General features: G+C 39.2%; 1 protein-coding gene across 1 annotated transcript in view; it reads left to right on the plus strand.

Moving 5' to 3' along the window:
* TMEM45A (transmembrane protein 45A) overlaps nucleotides 1-21141 on the plus strand; it is a 39928-nt gene that overhangs the window by 12921 nt on the left and 5866 nt on the right. Inside the window, exon 5 of the mRNA XM_052641445.1 lies at nucleotides 12986-13131. Within this exon, the coding sequence (XP_052497405.1) occupies nucleotides 12986-13131 (146 nt within the window). The remainder of the gene's footprint in view (nucleotides 1-12985; nucleotides 13132-21141) is intronic.

The raw sequence follows: 21141 nt of genomic DNA on the forward strand, positions 1-21141 counted from the left end.
TGAATGTGGTTTAATGACAGAAGATTTCTTAAAGGAGATTTTTAGTCACTAAAGTTCAAGGATATGGGATGATGAGATTCTTCCAGGGATTTGCATTTCAGTGAAGAGTGATAACAATGCCCTGGTGGGCAAGGGGCAGAGAAACATCATGGTCAAAATGGGAGCTAGGAAAGATGTGATATTTAAGCTTGTGGGGAAGGCTGTTGGAGAACAGGCGAGTAAAGAGCTAGATTCAAGGGTTGTTTTGAAGGAAAAATCAGATAGAAAAAGTAACAAATAACTTATCATGTGATAAAATTTATAACCGGTGAATTTAACCAGCTGGTATACAGAAGTTGTACTGTGAGATTATCTATCATCTGTTGGGAAGCTAAATAGAATGGCATGTAAAACATAATTATGCATTCTGTATCTCTTGATGGGAATATTTGACTATATATTGTGCATGTATTGCTGTATTGCTGATCAAAACTAAAATAAATCTAAAAAATTCAACAGTGATAACTTCTGACCAAGATGACAAGTAGGTTTATGCTTCAACAAATCTCCTCTGATTCAAACATATAACAATGATACATAAACTATCAAAACTACCTATGAAATTAAAAAGATATTAAAAAAGAGAAAAATAAATGAAAGTAAGAGGGTAAAAAATATGTAGTTGCAATTAAACAACCCAAACTAGGGCAAGCCACCTGTGGGCCAGACAGAATAGAAATGCATAGTTGGAGAAGATATGGACTGCAGGCCTATGGACTCCAGGTCTGGGGTAGATATGATGGCTGGTTGTTTGGTTCCAGGGAAACTAAAAGGAAATTTAAAATTCCTCTCAGTGTGGGGTAAAGTCAGGCTCTTGGAACTCTTGTTAATTATATGTTTATGTATTCTCTGTTTCTAACTGCTTTTCATTCGGTTGATCTTTCACTTTCTAATAGAGGTCTGTTAAAATTTTATATTAGTTATGCATTTGTCAATTTCTCCTTATTTTCAGTTTTTTCTTTAGTGTCATGAGGTTGTATTCTCCTTCTCTCTAGTCTTTTGAGTTGAATATTCACTTATATTTAGTTTTCTTATTTTTACATATAATACATCTAAGACTGCATGTATGCTCAGTTGCTTCAGTCATGTCTGATTCTTTGCGACCCTGTGGACTATAACCTGCCAGGCTCTTCAGTCCTTGGGATTCTCCAGGCAAGAGTACTGGGTTGCCATGCCCTCCTCCAGGGGATCTTCCCAACCCAGGGACTGAGCCCAGGTCTTGCACAACAGGTGGATTCTTTACTGCTGAGCTGCCTGGGAAGCCCCATACCTTTCTATAGAATTCTTTTTCTATATTACTACTATAGCTACCTCCTGTGAGATTTCATGTATGGTAGCTTTCACTCTTGGGAAATTTTGAATGTTGCATTTTCTGTGTGATTTCCTCTTTAATTTATGAGTTACTTAGGAGCATACTTTTCAGTTTCCCCAAAATATTCTTTCTTTTTTGTTATTTATTTGCAATTCTATTGCTTTGTATGTGTTCCCTTTGAAATGTGTTGAGACCGCTTTTGTTTTTTTTTTTTAAGTTTTTTATTTTTTTGATTTTAAAATCTTTAATTCTTACATGTGTTCCCAAACATGAACCCCCCTCCCACCTCCCTCCCCATAACATCTCTGTGGGTCATCCCCATGCACCAGCCCCAAGCATGCTATATCCTGTGTCAGACATAGACTAGTGATTCAATTCTTACATGATAGTATACATGATAGAATGCCATTCTCCCATATCATCCCACCCTCTCCCTCTCCCTCTGAGTCCAAAAGTCCGTTATACACAGCTGCGTCTTTTTTCCTGTCTTGCATACAGGGTCGTCATTGCCATCTTTCTAAATTCCATATATATGTGTTAGTATACTGTATTGGTGTTTTTCTTTCTGGCTTACTTCGCTCTGTATAATCGGCTCCAGTTTCATCCATCTCATCAGAACTGATTCAAATGAATTCTTTTTAACAGCTGAGTAATACTCCATTGTGTATATGTACCACAGCTTTCTTATCCATTCATCTGCTGATGGACATCTAGGTTGTTTCCATGTCCTGGCTATTATAAACAGTGCTGCGATGAACATTGGGGTACATGTGTCTCTTTCAGTTCTGGTTTCCTCGGTGTGTATGCCCAGCAGTGGGATTGCTGGGTCATAAGGGAGTTCTATTTGCAATTTTTTAAGGAATCTCCACACTGTTCTCCATAGTGGCTGTACTAGTTTGCATTCCCACCAACAGTGTAGGAGGGTTCCCTTTTCTCCACACCCTCTCCAGCATTTATTGCTTGCAGATTTTTGGATCGCAGCCATTCTGACTGGTGTGAAGTGGTACCTCATTGTGGTTTTGATTTGCATTTCTCTGATAATGAGTGATGTTGAGCATCTTTTCATGTGTTTGTTAGCCATCTGTATGTCTTCTTTGGAGAAATGTCTATTTAGTTCTTTGGCCCATTTTTTGATTGGGTCGTTTCTTTTTCTGGAATTGAGCTGCATAAGTTGCTTGTATATTTTTGAGATTAGTTGTTTGTCAGTTGCTTCATTTGCTATTATTTTCTCCCATTCAGAAGGCTGTCTTTTCACCTTGCTGATATTGTCCTTTGTTGTGCAGAAGCTTTTAATTTTAATTAGATCCCATTTGTTTATTTTTGCTTTTATTTCCAGAATTCTTGGAGGTGGATCATAGAGGATCCTGCTGTGATTTATGTCTGAGAGTGTTTTGCCTATGTTCTCCTCTAAGAGTTTTATAGTTTCTGGTCTTACATTTAGATCTTTAATCCATTTTGAGTTTATTTTTGTGTGCGGTGTTAGAAAGTGATCTAGTAGAAGGAAAGAAATCTTAAAAATTAGGGCAGAAATAAATGCAAAAGAAACAAAAGAGACCATGAGACCGCTTTTGGAATGTAGCCCAATGTCACTGGTAGTAAATGTTCCATGTATTTGAAAAGATAGTATATTCCATCTTTGTTGGGTTGATGATTCTCCATATATTTATAAATTAAGGTTTTAAAGAGCTAAATATGCAAATAAAGAAGTTAGAAAGTAAGGAGAAAGGGAGCAACCCAAAGTTGATAAAAGGAATAATAAAGATAAGCTCAGAATGAATGAAACTATTTAGTGTTTCTTTAATCATTAATGTTTGATTAAATATCTGAGGGAGGAAGCTGTGAACTTTCATAACTGACCATGCTGCTGCTGCTGCTGCTACTGGTGCTAATTCTCTTCAGTCGTGTCCAACTCTGTGCGACCCCATAGACGGCAGCCCACCAGGCTCCCCCGTCCCTGGGATTCTCCCTGGGATTTTAGGTTGGCTTAATATCGTTCTTTCTGGCAGAGGAATAATATTTTCATATCCCCCCAAGAGCTTTTCTAAGGAAGAGATATGAAGTTAGAGTCTTTGGGCATAAATCCGAGATCATTTAAAAACTTTCCATCTGTCATTATGCCTAGATTAGTTTGGGACTTAAAGGAAAATGAACATTTGATACCAATGCAAACACACACACTGGCAGGAAAGGCAGGTTTAACAATAGTACTTCTCCTCCCCTGCTCTCTCCCGGTTAGTTTCCTCTGAAACAAAAATGTTTCAGGGGCTTAGGTGAATTTATTTTGCTTCCATATTTTGTTGCTATGAATGTTTATGCCCCAAACTGTATCTCAGGCTAATACTATTATGTTGTGATTTGCTTTTCAGCATATTTTTTCTCTTGCTACTTCTCCATATGTGATTAATAAACAATATATAGATAGATTAGAGAAAAGGTACACCTGGATTCTTGGAACCATAAATATGGAGAGGTGAATAGAATGAGGAAAATGCCCACAGTGGCCATTATTTAAAATAGCTCATATATAAATGATCAAGTAATAGACAAACCTGAAGGGAATTCCCTTCCCCACCTATCAAAATGGTTTCCTGAACCACATTACAGCCAAATATATTTTTCTCAAAATCCTAATCAAAGGCAATTTAGAAAAGGTTAAAAAAAATCTCTCAGGCACATTTATTCCATGAATCATGTTTTCTGAGTCCGTTTGCGAATGAGAATTTCTAAAGCTCACTTTTGCACTTTGTCATTCCCAGTGTGAGGACCACAGTGCCGAGAGAATCAAGGAAAGACCTGGGAGGGATTTGATTTTGGAAACTCCGAAAAAAACCAGTTGTGACTGTGGCATGAAGGGAGAAGTCTGTGAGTCCGGGTCAGGCGGACCCAGATCTGAATTCCGGGTCTACCGTATTAATCAGATGACCATAGACTAACTGTTCTGTGTGCTTAAGATTCCTCAACTAAAAAATAGTAATGATATCTTATGAGACTGTTGCTTGAATGAAATGTTCCACCCTGAAAATGCCTCTGCCTTGAGGAGATACTATTAATTCCATAGGAAGAGGGTGGAGAAATCTTCTAGGAGAAGGTGAACCTTAGTTGGGGTTTGAAAGAGAAGTGAGAGTCACCAGTATGTCCAGGTTTGAGCTTTAGGACAGGTGATACTCTTCTGCTTATTTCAGCCTTAGCCCCTGTATTAGTGTACAAGGGCTGCAAAAACAAATTCCAACAAGCAGGAAGACTTCACTGTTTTGGGAGATAGAAAGTTGTCAGCAGTTTGGTTCTTTCTTGGGGGCCCCAAGAGAGGATTTGTCAGTTGCCAGCAATCCTTGACTTTCCTTGGCCTGTTGGTAGCATAATTCCAATCTCTGCCTCCAGAGTCACACCTGTGTATTTCTGTGTACCTGTGTCTTTACATGGACCTCTTATAAGGGCACTCATCACTGGAAAGTGAAAGTCACTCAGTTGTGTCCAACTGTTTGCGACCCCATGGACTATACAGTTCATGGAATTCTCTAGGCCAGAATCCTGGAGTGGGCAGCCTTCTTCCCAACCCAAGGATTGAACCTAGGTCTCCCACATTGTAGGCAAATTCTTTACCAGCTGAACCACAAGGGAAGCCCAAGAATACTGGAGTGGGTAGCCTATCCCTTCTCCCGCAGATCTTCCCGACCCAGGAATCAAACCAGGGTCTCCTGCATTGCAGGCAGATTCTTTACCAACTGAGCTATCACGGAAGCCCCACTCATCACTGGATTTAGGGCCAATTCTGATCCAATATGACCTCATCTGGATGTCATCTACAAAGACCTTATTTCCAAATGAGGTTACATTTACAGGTATCAGGGGTTAGGACTTCAACATGCCCTTTTAGAAGGAATGATTTAACTCACAACAACTGCTAAGTCTTCCCTCTGGGAGCTGGAGTTGATCACTCCCCAGGCAGGGGTAGGTGAGTGGTATGAATGGAATTGAAGGAACACAAGTGAGACTGATGGGTGGGAACTGGAGAGCTAGTCCTTAAACTAGATAGGTCATTAAACTCCACCTCCCAAAAGGCCTTTGGTTGACACAGATTTCTCTGTCAACCTCCATGTATCGATGTGAGAGGAGAACATGAGAAGCAGTTCTGACACCCTGGTTGAAATGGCTGGGCCCCTTAAACTGAGAATTGACAACATGGTTTGAGTTTCCTTATTGTCATTTCCAAACAGTGAGCACAGAAGAGCTAGAAAGTGTCTCTTTCTTCCAGGGCCTTCAGGGACCTGGGCTCTGATCACTTTGGTTTCCACTGTGAGCTTTCCTTGAAGTATTATAAAGGGGTATTACAAAACACAGATATGTTCAAACAGCAGGTAAAGCAGCTGGTGGCATTCTCCTCCTGGAGTTTATGGGTACTGTAGGCTCAGATCTCTAATTTGATAACTGATCTATCTTTTGTTAATTACTCATCCCTTTAGAATGGAGCCCTGTCCTCATGCAGAGTCCCCAGCTCTTGCAATGATGCAAGTGCCTTTGTGACTGTTTGGAGACCCTGAGGCAGGTTCACGCCTTACTTAGATTTCTTATCCATGAAATAGACACAACAAAAGAAGTCTGTCAGCTTTGATATTTTAGAAAAATGTGTGAATGTGACATTGGTTAATAAATAAAGTGCATAGCACCAGTGTAAAAATGAAGGCCTCTGGACTGCTCCACTTGGTCAGGCAGCTACCAACCTGAATGATGAATCAATGGAGAATACATGTTGCTGTTCATGCTTTGAAATGCAGGTCTGGTGTGGCCAGTTATTTCTACTTTTAGAAGTAAGCTGAGACTATGGACTTCTGCGTGAAGTTCCCTAATTTTTCAAGAATTGTAAATTAATTCAACTTATTTTTTAAAATGTGCAGGGCAGGCAAAGTACATCTGTGATATAAATGTGGCTCAGGATCTGCCAGTCTATAATCTGTGTCTTAAGGGAGAAACAGTACCATGTCTTTATGGGACCAATTACTGTCTCAGTACCGATTGTTCAAACTGTATCAAACTGCTGAGATGACTCACATGGACCCTAGTGTCCAAGCCACTGTCCTTCACATTGCCCCATGGAGAAAGGCTAAATGATGAAAAAGCATGTTGGGTAGAAGAAGGAGCACGCAGAGTTCTGGAGGGAGGCCCTCCTGGCTTGGAACCCTCTTAGTCATTCAACTGTTTTGTAATACTGGGGACATGACCAAAGTCTCTGAGTTCTACCCTCTGTGATATGGGGATGAGACACCCTCTTCTTGGGGTGGTTGTGAGGATGAGAATTAGGGTCCAGGAGGCCTGACGTGCTGCAATTCATGGGGTCGCAAAGAGTCGGACACAACTGAGCAACTGAACTGAACTAAACTGAATGGTCTGGACCTAACAGAAGCAGAAGATATTAAGAGGTGGCAAGAATACACAGAAGAACTGTACAAAAAGGATCTTCACGACCCAGATAATCATGATGGTGTGATCACTAATCTAGAGGCAGACATCCTGGAATGTGAAGTCAAGTGGGCCTTGGAAAGAATCACTACAAACAAAGCTAGTGGAGGTGATGGAATTCCAGTTGAGCTATTCCAAATCCTGAAAGATAATGCTGTGAAAATGCTACACTCAATATGCCAGCAACTTTGGAAAACTCAGCAGTAGCCACAGGACTGGAAAAGGTAAGTTTTCATTCCAATTCCAAAGAAAGGCAATGCCAAAGAATGCTCAAACTACCGCACAATTGCACTCATCTCACATGCTAGTAAAGTAAATGCTCAAAATTCTCCAAGCCAGGCTTCAGCAATACGTGAACCGTGAACTTCCTGATGTTCAAGCTGGTTTTAGAAAAGGCAGAGGAACCAGAGATCAAATTGCCAACATCCGCTGGATCATGGAAAAAGCAAGAGTTCCAGAAAAACATCTATTTCTGCTTTATTGACTATGCCAAAGCCTTTGACTGTGTGGATCACAATAAACTGTGGAAAATTCTGAGAGAGATGGGAATCCCAGACCACCTGACCTGCCTCCTGAGAAATCTGTATGCAGGTCAGGAAGCAGCAGTTAAAACTGGACATGGAACAACAGACTGGTTCCAAATAGGAAAAGGAGTACATTTAGGCTGTATATTGTCACCCTGCTTATTTAACTTACATGCAGGGTACATCATGAGAAACGATGGACTGGAATAAACACAAGCTGGAATCAAGATTGCTGGGAGAAATATCAATAACCTCAGATATGCAGATGACACCATCCTTACGGCAGAAAGTGAAGAGGAACTATAAAGCCTCTTGATGAAAGTGAAAGTGGAGAGTGAAAAAGTTGGCTTAAAGCTCAACATTCAGAAAACGAAGATCATGGCATCCAGTCCCATCACTCCATGGGAAATAGATGGGGAAACAGTGGAAACAGTGTCAGACTTTTTTTTTTGGGCTCCCAAATCACTGCAGATGGGGACTGCAGCCATGAAATTAAAAGACGCTTACTCCTTGGAAGAAAAGTTATGACCAACCTAGATAGTATATTCGAAAGCAGAGACATTACTTTGCCGACTAAGGTCCATCTAGTCAAGGCTATGGTTGTTCCTGTGGTCATGTATGGATGTGAGAGTTGGACTGTGAAGAAGGCTGAGCGCCGAGGAATTGATGCTTTTGAACTGTGGTGTTGGAGAAGACTCTTGAGAGTCCCTTGGACTGCCAGGAGATCCAACCAGTCCCTTCTGAAGGAGATCAGCCCTGGAATTTCTTTGGAAGGAATGATGCTAAAGCTGAAACTCCAGTACTTTGACCACCTCATGTGAAAAGTTGACTCATTGGAAAAGACTCTGATGCTGGGAAGGTTTGGGGGCAGGAGGAGAAGGGGATGACAGAGGATGAGGCGGTTGGATGACATCACTGACTTGATGGACATGAGTTTGAATAAACTTCGGGAGTTGGTGATGGACAGAGAGGCCTGGCGTGCTGCAATTCATGGGGTCGCAAAGAGTCGGACACGACTGAGCGACTGAACTGAACTGAACTGATGTGCCTGAGTGAGGTTACAGTGCCTGACACATGGCGGTACATCTTCCAGGGAGTACCGATGGCAGATCTCCTTCCAGCTAAAGGGAATCCTTTATTTTTTAAATATTTATCTATTTGGCTTGTGCTGGTTCTTAGTTGCAGCACACAGGATTGCCAGTCTTTGCTGGGCATTCAGGATCTTGAGTTTCAGCATGCAAACTCTTAGTTGTGACACATGAGATCTTGTTCTGTGGCCAGGGATAGAACCCAGACCCCCTGCATTGGGCGCACAGAGTCTTAGCTGCTGGATCACCAGGGAATTCCCTAAAGGGAATCCTTTCAGATGGGAAACAGGAACATGTGATTAAGGCACAGCTCTTACTTTTCCCTGATTTATTCATATTACTGGAAATTTCCAACAGAAATGGTTTCACTCATTATTATAAAATAAAGTGCTGTTTTTTTCCCCAGTAAGATTACATTTATTAGATTTATGATCAGAAGCAAATTACTAAACCACCCAATTTTCCAATCTGGTTAATGAGGATAACAATACATTAACTTGGGATAATAATATATTGTTGAAGGGCCATAGTAAAGAAACCTCCTAAGCACAGTAACTGACACATAGCTAATATATGGTAGACTTTTGTACAGTTATCCATGTAATTATCTTGGTTTTGTATCTCATTTAGATCTCAAACCTGACATATGTTCCTCTATCTATCTACCTATTATTTATTTATCTTACTTTTCTTATTGGAGTAAAATTCACATAACAGAATTCAATTCCTCCCTCCTTCTCTTCCCTCCTTGCTTTTTCAGTTTTATTAACGAATAATTGACATACAACACTGTATGAGTTTATGATGTACAGCACAATGATTTCATTTACATAATTAAATGATTACAAAAATAAGTTTAGTGAATATCCATTATCTCATGTAGAAACAAAATTAAAGACATTGAAAAGAATTGTTTCCTGTGATAAGAAATCTCAGGATTTACTCTCTTAACTTCCATAACATACAGCCATGTTAGTTATATTGATCACATTGTACATTATATCACTTATTTATCTTATAACTGAAAGTTTGTACCCATTGGCTGCCTTCATCCAATTCCCCTTCCCCCACCTCCCACCTCTGGTAACCACAAATCTAATCTCTTTTTCTATGAGTTTGTTTCTGAAGTATAACTGACCTAAAGCACTATGTTAGTTCCTCATGCCCAACATAGTGATTTGATATTTCTATACATTTCAATGTGATCCCTCAGATCTAATATCCATGTATTATCTGGATCTAGTATCTACCACTATACAAAGATATTGCATAATTGTTGACTATGTTTCCAACAGTGTACATTTCATACTTGGAAATTTGTACCTCTTAATCTCCCTCGCCAATTCTCTCATGCCTGGAACCTTCTCCCCTCTAGCAACATTTTATGCTTTTTAAAGTGTATTATTCAGCAACATTTAGTACATTCACAGAGTTGTGCAATTCTCGCCTCTATTTAGTTCTAAAATATTTTCATCACCCTGAAAGGAAACCCCAGATCCATTAACCAGTCATTCCCTTTTCTTTTCCTTCCCGTCCCTGGTTACCACTAATTTGCTTTGTGTCTCTATGGTTTACCTATCCTGGTTATGTCATACAAACAGAACTATACAATATATTACCTTTTGTGTCTATCTTCTTTCTCTAACATAATGTTTTCAAGGTTCATCCATGTTGCATTATAAATTAATGTCATTTTTATGGCTGAATAATATTCTGTGGTATGGAAATACTACATTTAGCTTGTTCATTATCAGCTGATGGACAATTGGAATGTTTTCAACTGTGGCCCTTGTGAATAATGGTGCTTTGAACATTTGTGTAGATGTTTGGATACCTGTTTTCAGTTATTCTGGATAAATATAGTATCTAGAATGATATTCTACATTTAACTTTTTAAAAAACTGTCCAATTGTTTTCCACATGGCTGTATCATTTTTATGGGCTTCCCAGGTGGTATGGTGGGAAAGAATCTGCCTGCCAATGCAGGAGATGCAAGAGACATGGGTTTGGTCCCTGGGTTGGAAAGATCCTCTAGAGTAGGAAATGGCAACCTATTCCAGTAGTCTTGCCTGGAAGATCCCATGGAGAGAGGAGCCTGGAGGGCTACAGTCCATGGGGTCACAAAGAGTCAGACAAGACTGGGCACGCATACATATATCATTTTACATTCTCAATAGCAACATGTAAGGATTCTAATTTCTCCATATCCTTACCGACACTTGTTACTTACTATTATTAATACCATTATAGGGGGTGTGAAGTGGTATTTCATAGTGGTTTTGATTTGCATTTCTCTAATAACTAATGATGTTTATAATTTTTTCTTGAGCTTATTGCAGATTTAAACACCTTCTTTGGGGAAATGAGTCTTCAAGTCCTTTGCCCATTAAAATTTTGTTTGGCTTTTTTTTTTTTTTTAGCTTTTTGTTGAGATTAAGGATTCTTAATATATTCTAGATATCAATTCCTTATCAGATATGATTTGCAAAATTTCCTCCTATGCTAAAGGTTGTCTTTTCATTTTCTTGATACTGTCCTTTGATGCACATGAGTTTTAAATTTTGATGTGTCTTGGTGTCATGTCTAAGAAATCAGTACCAAATCCCAGGACATGAAGCTTTTTCCTCGTGTTTTCTTCTAAGAGTTATGATTTCAGTTCTCATATTTAGGTTTTTGATTCATTTTGAGTTTATTTTTATATATGGTGTAATGGTGGTTTATTCGCTAAGTTGTGTCTGACTCTCGCGACCCCTGGCTACACTCCATTTATTTAGATCTTCTTTGATCTCTTTCAACAATGTTTTGTGGTTTGCAAGATACAAATCTTGAGCCTCCTTGCTTAAATTTATTCCCAAGTATTTTATTCTTTTCAATGCTATTATTAGTGGAATTGTTTTCCTAACAATTTTTCTGGATTGTTCATTGCATCTTTTGTGTGTTGATTTTGTATCCTGCAAGTGTGCTAAATTTATTTATTAGCTCCAATAGTTTTTGTGTGTGTGTGGTTTCTTTATAATTATATGTATACTCTTGAGAAACCAATATGCAGGTCAGGAAGCAACAGTTAGAACTGGACATGGAACAACAGAGTGGTTCCAAATAGGAAAAGGAGTACGTCAAGACTGTACATTGTCACCCTGCTTATTTAATTTCTATGCAGAGTACATCATGAGAAACGAAGGTCTGGAAGAAACACAAGCTGGAATCAAGATTGCTGGGAGAAATATCAATAACCTCAGATATGCAGATGACACCACCCTTATGGCAGAAAGTGAAGAAGAACTAAAGAGCCTCTTGATGAAAGTGAAAGAGGAGAGTGAAAAAGTTGGCTTAAAGCTCAACATTCAGAAAACGAAGATCATGGCATCTGGTCCCATCACTTCATGGGAAATAGATGGGGAAACAGTGGAAACAGTGTCAGATTTTATTTTTGGGGCTCCAAAATCACTGCAGATGGTGACTGTAGCCATGAAATGAATAACTTTTCCTTGGAAGAAAAGTTATGACCAACCTAGGTAGCATGTTGAAAAGCAGAGACTACTTTGCCAACAAAGGTCCATCTAGTCAAGGCTGTGGTTTTACCAGTGGTCATGTATGGATGTGAGAGTTGGACTTTGATGGAAGCTGAGCACTGAAGAACTGATGCTTTTGAACTGTGGTGTTGGAGAAGACTCTTGAGAGTCCCTTGGACTGCAAGGAGATCCAAACAGTCCATTCTGAAGGAGATCAGCCCTGGGATTTCTTTGGAAGGAATGATGCTAAAGCTGAAACTCCAGTACTTTGGCTGTTCATGTGAAGAGTTGACTCATTGGAAAAGACTCTGATGTTGGGAGGGATTGGGGGCAGGAGGAGAAGGGGACGACAGAGGATGAGCTGGCTGGATGGCATCACTGACTCAATGGACCTGAGTTTGAATGAACTCCGGGAGTTGGTGATGGACAGGGAGGCCTGGCGTGCTGCAGTTCATGGGGTCGCAAAGAGTCGGACACGACTGAGTGACTGAACTGAACTGAACTGAACTGAAGATCATGTCATTTGTGAATATAGATAGTTTTACTTCTTCCTTTATAATGTGGATGCGCTTTATCAATTTTTTCTTGATTAATTGCACTGGCTAGAATTTCTAGTACAGTGTTAAGTAGAATTGGTAAAATAAGAAACCCTTGTCTTGTTTCTGATCTTAGGAGACAAGCTTTCAGTATGAATATAATGTTACTCATGGGCTTTGTTTATTTTAAAACCTGTTTTTCAAAACTCTGATTTTGAAATAATTTAGTGAAGCTGAGCAACTTAGAATCCTAACATATTCTCTGAAAGTCCACCAATATCCAGAGATGATTACTATTCGTATCTTGAAAATTGATCTATAAATATCCTTAACATTTTTCCTAAAGTATTAACTAGTAGATATTGTCCATTTTAGTAAAACAGGTAGAGTTTCTTATCTGTAGCATCTCAGATAATGGGAGTTATGTTACCATTAATCTTGAAACGAAACATTTTGAACTGCACCATCTTTGGGAATATGGCTGGCACTTCTTAATGCGTGCTCTTGTTTTAAATTACAGATCGGGTTTGTCCTTTATCCTCCCAGTGGAGGTCCTGCATGGGATTTAGTGGATCATGACAACGTTATGTTTCTCTCCATATGCTTTTGCTGGCATTATGCAACAGCCATTATCATCGTTGGAGCAATTTATGCCTTTGTCACCTGGTAAGTTAGTGCTTTTTGTTCGCACAAGTTCTATTTTTTGGTTTATGATCATCAAGACTCAACAGGACTGAAATTTAAGTTCAAAGAGGTATTTCCCTCCTTAGCATTCCACAGAACAGGGTAATATAGCAGAAAATTATCTCTAAGCACAGACATTTCCAATAAAAAGAATAAATGCTGTTTTAAAGTTGGAATAGCTAAAAAGTGCCTCTGCTGTGCTCCTAACCTATGCATCACCCTTCAACACACTCTTCTGTGCCTCCATGTCTTTGCATATGCTGTTTTCTTTTCCACAAAGTCCTCCCCATACTTGCAGTGAGCCCCCTCCACTTCCCCATGCATACCTCAGTTATAGAATTTCCCAAGCTTGTGGTCATTCTTGACAAACATGTATGTCTCCCATTAAGTTTGAGTATCTGATTAATTTGACATTTACTGCAATACTTCTAACAGTAAGATTCAGTTAAATGATCCATGTTTTTACAAGGACTTTGATACAATATTTCATGATGAATGAGGAGCAATATACAGATTGCTAAGAACCCATATTCTAGCTCTGCTGCTTGTCAGCTATATGACTTAGGGTAGATTATTTAATCACCTTAAATATCAGTTTTGTTGTTTAAATAATGGAGACCTAAATGAAAATTGTGTATTTCAACTGCCTACAACATAATAAGTCAACGAAGATTCTTCTTTTTCTTGTGCTTGTTCTTTTTTTTTTTTTTCTGGTTCCTGTGATAGATTTCTTTTTAAATTGAAGTTCAGTTGACATGCGGCTTCCCTGGTAGCTCAGCTGGGAAAGAATCCTCCTTCAGTGCAGGAGACCCTGGTTCAATTCCTAGGTCAGGAAGATCCCCTGGAGAAGGCATAGACTACCCTCTCCAGTATTTCTTGGGGATTCCCTGGTGGCTTAGGTGGTAAAGAGTCTGCCTGCAATGTGGGAGACCTGGGTTCGACCCCTGGATTGGTAGGATCCCCTGGAGGAGGGCATGGAAACCCACTCCAATATTCTTCCCTGGAGAATCCCCATAGACAGAGAAGCCTGATGGGCTACAGCCCATGGGGTTCCAAAGAGTTGAACACGACTGAGCAACTAAATACAGTACAGTTGGCACACAACATTATACAAGTTTCAGGTGTTCAACATAATGATTGAACTTTTATATACATTGCAAAATGACCACCACAATAAGTCTAGTTATACCATTTGTCATAATACAGATTTACAAACACTTTTTCCCTTGTGATGAGAACTTTCAAGATTTACTTTCTTAACAACTTTCAAATCTACAATGCAATATTATTGATTATAGTCAGCATGCTATATATAACATTCCCATGATTTATTTCTTTTATTTTCACGTTTTAGCTTTTCATTTCATATTCGAGTACAGTTGGTTAACAAGGTTGTGTTAGTCTCAGGTGTACAACAAGGTGATTCAGTTCTACATATACATGTATCTATTCTTTTTCAAATTCTTTTCCCCATTAGGTTGTTACAGGAAACTGAGCAGAGTTCCCTGTGCTATATAGTAGGACTTTGTTGGTTATCCATTTTAACTATAATAGTGTGTACATGTCAACCCCAAACTCTCTAAATAGCCCCCATTCCTCCCCCACCCCGCCATAACCATAAGTTCCTTCTCTAAGTCTGTAGGTCTGTTTTATAAATTAGTTCACTTGTATCATTTCTTTTTAGATTCCACGTATAAGCAATATCATATGATATTGCTTTCTCTGACTTACTTCACTCAGTATGACAATCTCTAGGTTCATTCATGATGCTGCACAAGGCATTATTTCATTCTTTTGTATAGTTGAGTAATCTTCCTTTATATATATATGTACCACAAATTTTTTAATCCATTCTTCTCTCCATGGACATTTAGGTTGCTTCCTAAATGTCTTGGTTGTTGTAAATAGTGCTGCAATGAACACTGAGGTACATGTATCCTTTCGGACCATGTTTTTCTCTGGGTATATGCCCAGGAGAGCACCAAAGAACTGATGCTTTTGAACTGTGGTGTTGGAGAAGACTCTTGAGAGTCCCTTGGACTGCAAGGAGATCCAACAAGTCCATTCTGAAGGAGATCAGCCCTGGGATTTCTTTGGAAAGAATGATGCTAAAGCTGAAACTCCAGTACTTTGGCCACCTCATGAGAAGAGTTGACTCATTGAAAAAGACTTTGATGCTGGGAGGGATTGGGGGCAGGAGGAGAAGGGGACGACAGAGGATGAGATGGCTGGATGGCATCACTGGCTTGATGGACGTGAGTCTGAGTGAACTCCGGGAGTTGGTGATGGACAGGGAGGCCTGGCGTGCTGTGATTCATGGGGTTGCAAAGAGTCAGACACGACTGAGCGACTGAACTGAACTGAACTGATGCCCAGGAGTGGGATTGTAGAATCATATGGTAGCTCTATTTTTAGCTTCTTAAGGAACCTTTGTACTGTTCTCCACAGTGGCTGCACCAGTTCACATTCCCACTGACAGTGTGAGAGGGTTCCCTTCTAACACCCTCTCCGGCATTTATTGTTTGTGGAGTTTTTTGATGATGGCCATTCTGACTGGTGTGAGGTGACATGATCATTTCAAGATGCAGAAAAATCTTTTGACAGAATTCAACACCTATTTATGATTTTAAAAACTCTTCAGAAAGTGGACACAGAGAGTACATACCTCAAAATAATTTGGGTACATCAGTTCAGTTCAGTTCAGTCGCTCAGTCATGTCTGACTCTTTGCAACCTCATGAATCGCAGCGCGCCAGGCCTCCCTGTCCATCACCAACTCCTGGAGTTTACTCAAACTCATGTCTGTCGAGTCGGTGATGCCATCCAGCCATCTCATCCTCTGTTGTCCCCTTATCTTCCTGCCCCCAATCCCTCCCAGCATCAGGGTCTTTTCTAATGAATCAGCTCTTCGCATGAGGTGGCCAAAGTATTGGAGTTTCAGCTTTAGTGTCAGTCCTTCCAATGAACACCCAGGACTGATCTCCCTTAGGATGGGCTGGTTGAATCTCCTTGCAGTCCAAGGGACTCTCAAGAGTCTTCTCCAACACCACAGTTCAAAAGCATCAATTCTTTGGCGCTCAGCTTTCTTCAAAGTCCAACTCTCACATCCATACATGACCACTGGAAAAACCATAGCCTTGACTAGATGGACCTTTGTTGGCAAAATAATGTCTCTGCTTTTTATTATGCTCTCTAGGTTGGTCATAACTTTCCTTCCAAGGAGTAAGCGTCTTTTAATTTCATGGCTGCAATCACCATCTGCAGTGATTTTGGACTCCCCCAAAATAAAATCTGACACTGTTTCCACTGTTTCCCTATCTATTTCCCATGAAGTGATGGGACCAGATGCCATGCTCTTAGTTTTTTGAATGTTGAGCTTTAGGTCACCTTTTTCACTGTCCTCTTTCACTTTCATCAAGAGGGTCTTTAGTTCCTGTTCACTTTCTTCCATAAGGGTGGTGTCATCTGCGTATCTGAGGTTATTGATATTTCTCCTGCCAATCTTGATTCCAGCCTGTGCTTCTTCCAGCCCAGCATTTCTCATGATGTACTCTGTATAGAAGTTAAATAAGTAGGGTGACAATATACAGCCTTGTTGTCCTCCTTTTCCTATTTGGAACCAGTCTGTTGTCCCATGTCCCATGTCCGGTTCTGTTGCTACATATACGTTTCTCAAGAGGCAGACCAAGTGGTCTGGTATTCTCATCTCTTTCAGAATTTTCCACAGTTTATTGTGTTCCACACAGTCAAAGGCTTTGGCATAATCAATAAAGCAGAAATAGATGTTTTTCTGGCACTCTCTTGCTTTCTCGATGATCCAGTGGATGTTGGCAATTTGATCTCTGTTTCCTCTGCCTTTTCTAAAACCAGCTTGAACATCTGGAAGTTCACAGTTCACATATTGCTGAAGCCTGGCTTGGAGAATTTTGAGCATTACTTTGCTAGCATGTGAGATGAGTGCAATTGTGTGGTAGTTTGAGGATTCTTTGGCATTACCTTTCTTTGGGAAAGGAAATGGGAACCCACTCCAGTATTCTTGCCTGGAGAATCCCATGGATGGAGGAACTTGGTGGACTACAGTCCACAGGTTGCAAAGAGTCGGACACGACTGAGCAACTTCACTTTCACTTTCTTTGGGATTTGGGTACATACCTCAACGTCATTTGAGTACATACCTGAAAGGTCATATAAGACACACCTACAGCTAACATTATTCTCAAAAGTGGAAGGGTAAAGGCATCTCCTCTAAGATCAGGAAAAAGACAAGGATGTCCACTCTTGCCCCTTCTCTTCAACATAGTTTTGAAAGTCCTAGCTATGGCAATCGGAAAAGGAAAACAAACAGAATCCGAATTGGAAAAAGAAGACGTGAAACTGTCATTGTTTGCAGATGACCTGATGCTATACACAGAAAGTCCTAAAGATGCTATACGTAGAAAATCCAAAGAAAACCACTGGAGCTCATCAGTGAATTTGATCAAGTTGCAGGTCAGAAAATTAGTGCACATAAATCTATGCATTTCTATACTCTAACAATGAAAGACCAGAAGGAGACATTCAAGAAACAACCCCATTTACCATCTCATTAAGAATAATAAAATACTTAGGAATAAACCTACTTAAGGAGACAAAAGACTGGTACTCTGAAAACTATAAGACTTATTTATTTTATAACTGGGAAGTTTGTGCCTCCTGATACCCTACATCTATTTATGCCCACCTCTCCACATTCTGGCAACCATTCTGTATCTGTGTTTTGTTTGTTTTTCAGATCTCACAGATAACTAAAATGTTATGGTATTTTCTTCCTTGATGCCTTATTTCACTTAGCGTAATACCCTTAAGGTCCAGTCCATTCTTTTTTATGGCTGAGTAATATTCTATTACATACATATAAGTATAAAATATTATAAATATAAACATATAAATATCTCAGTTGAGCAAATTTTTGTATATGATGTAAGACAGTGGTCCAGTTTTATTCTTTTGCATGTGGCTATCCAGTTTTCCCAGCACTATTTTTGAAGAGACTGGCCTTTCCCTACTTTGTATTTGTGCCTTCTTTATTGTAAATTGACTGCCCATATTATGTGTGGGTTTATTTTTAGGCCATCTAGTCTGTACCATCTATCTTTTTATGCCAATATGATACTGTTTTGATTTTACAGCTTCATAGCATAGTCTGAAATCAGAAAGCATGCTTCCTCCAGCTTTGTTCTCCTTTGCCAGAGTGCTTAGGCTATTCAGGATCTTTTGTGATTCCATGCAAATTTTAGGACTGTTTGTTCTATTTCTATGAAAAATACCTTTGGTAATTTGGTAGGGATTGCATTGAATCTGTAGATTTTTTGGGATAATATGGACATTTTAATGATATTCTTCCAATCCATAAGCATGGAATATTTTTCTACTTATTTGTGTCTTCTTCAATTACTTTCATCAGTGTCTTATAGTTTTCAGTGTGTAGATCTTTCGTCTCCTTAGTTAAATTTGTTAGCATATATTTTATATTTTATTCTTTTCGATGCCATTTTATTTTTATTTTTTATTTTTTTGTAATAATTTTTTTCCCTTTATTTTAATTTACAATACTGTATTGGTTTTGCCCTACATTGACATGAATCAACCACGGGTGTCGATGCCATTTTAAATGGGATTTTTTTCTTAACTTTTCTTTCTGATAGTTCATTGGTAGTATATAAAAATATAAGTTTGCATATTAATTTTTTACCCAGCAACTTTACTGAATTTATTGGTTCTGGGTTTTTTTGGTGGAGTATTTAGGGTTTTACATATATACATATATATATATATATATATATATATATATGTATATAGTGATTTAGTCTCTAAGTTGTGTCCAACTCTTGTGACCCCATGGACTGTAGCCTGTCAGGCTCCTCTGTCCATGGGGATTCTCCAGGCAAGAATACTGGAGTGGGTTGCCATTTCCTTCTCCAGGGGATCCTCCTGCCCAGGAATTGAACTCAGGTCTCCTGCATTGCAGGCAGATTATTTACCAACCGAGCTACAAGGGAAGTCATATATATATATATGCTAAGTCACTTCAGTCGTGTCCGACTCTGTGCGACCCCATAGACAGAAGCCCGCCAGGCTCCCCCGTCCCTGGGATTCTCCAGGCAAGAACACTGGAATGGGTTGCCATTTCCTTCTCCAATGCATGAAAGTGAAAAGTGAAAGGGAAGTCGTCGCTCAATCATGTCCAACTCTTAGTGACCCCATGGACTACAGCCTACCAGACTCCTCTATCCATGGGATCTTCCAGGCAAGAGTACTGGAGTAGGGTGCCATTGCCTTCTCCAATATATATATATGTCATCTGCAAGTAGTAACAGTTTTACTTCTTCCTTTTCAATTTGTATGCTTTTTTCCCCTTGCCTAAATTTTCTGAGTTACAATGCTATTTTGACTAAAAGTGGCTAGAGTAAGCATCATTGTCTTGGTCCTGATTTAAAGGAAAAAACCTTCCTGATTTCATCACTGAGTATGATGTTACCTGTGAGCATGTCATATATGGCCTTTATTAGGTTAAGGTATGTTCTCTTTATACCCACTTGTTGAGAGGTTTTTTTTTTATCATAAATGCAACTGTTGAGATAATCATATGATTTTAATTATTCTTTTTGTTAATGTGATGTATCATATTATTGATTTGTGGATGTTGAACCATCCTTGCATCCTTGGAATAAATCTCACTGATCGGGGTACATGATCCTTTTAATGCATTCTTGAATTCAGTTTGCTAATATTTTGTTGAAGATTTTAGCACCTATGTTCATCAGTGATATTAGCCTATAATTTTATTCTCCTGTGTGATATCTTTGTCTGATTTTGGCATCAGGGTAATGTTGGCCTTGTGAAATGAGTCTGGGAGCATTCTCTTCTCTTACATTTTTTGAAAGAGTTTGAGAAGGATAGGTATTTAAATCTTTTTTTAATATCTGTGCTGTTTACCAGTGAAACCACCTGGTCTTGGACTTTTCTTCATTGACAGTTTTTTGTTTGAGATTACTGTTTCAGTATTTTTCCTAGTAATTGATCTATTCAGATATTTTATTTCATGATGATTCAGTCCTGGAAGATGTATGTTCCTGGGAATTTATTCATTACTTCCAGGTTATTCAATCTGTTGGTGTTTAATAGTTCGTAATGCTTTCTTAATCCTTTGTACCTTTTTTTTGGTATCACTTGAAATTTCTCCTCTTATATTTCTGATTTTATTTATTTAAGCCTTCTCTTTTTTTCTTAGGGAGTAAGGCTAAAAGTTTGTCTATTTTATCTTTTCAAAGAACCAGCAGTTTGTTTCATTGATCTTTTCTATTGCTGTTTTAGTCTCTATTTCATTTACTTCTGCTCTGATCTTTATTATTTCCTTCCTCATAATGACTGTGCTTGCTTTGTTCATTTTTTCTAGTTCCCTTAGATGTAAAATTTAGGCTGTTTATTTGAATTTTTTATTATTTCTTGAGGTAGACCTGTGTTGCTATAAATAAATTTCATCTTAGAACTGCTTTTGCTGTCTAGGTTTTGGTATGTTGTATTTCCATTTACACTTATCTCTGGGTATTTTTAAATTTCTCCTTTGATTTCTAACACTGGTGCTAGCAAGTTAGAAAAAGAGTGCAAACATGGTGGCTGCTAGTGCTGGCACTAGCAAAGTAGAGAGGGAAGAAAGCAAAAATGGAACCTGCCAGTGCTTCCATTCCTGGAGAGAATCCTAACAGATTTCTTCCTTACTAGTAGATGCTCTAAGGTTAGGAAATGAATTCCATTCATGTATGGTCTAGACACTTTTCAAACTGTGGGTTTTATGTTGTATGGCCAGGTGGGTGAGGCTGCATGCAAGCCCTTTCACAATGGAATCTCTATTCCTTACACCCCTTTGGTTCTTCTCGACATCTCCCTGTTGGTCTTCAAAGCCAGATGTTTTGGGGCTCATCTCACCAATGCAAGTCCCAGGGGTTCGGGTGCC

The sequence above is a fragment of the Budorcas taxicolor genome, chromosome 1 (assembly GCF_023091745.1).
Source record: "Budorcas taxicolor isolate Tak-1 chromosome 1, Takin1.1, whole genome shotgun sequence".
Classification (NCBI taxonomy): Eukaryota; Metazoa; Chordata; class Mammalia; order Artiodactyla; family Bovidae; genus Budorcas; species Budorcas taxicolor.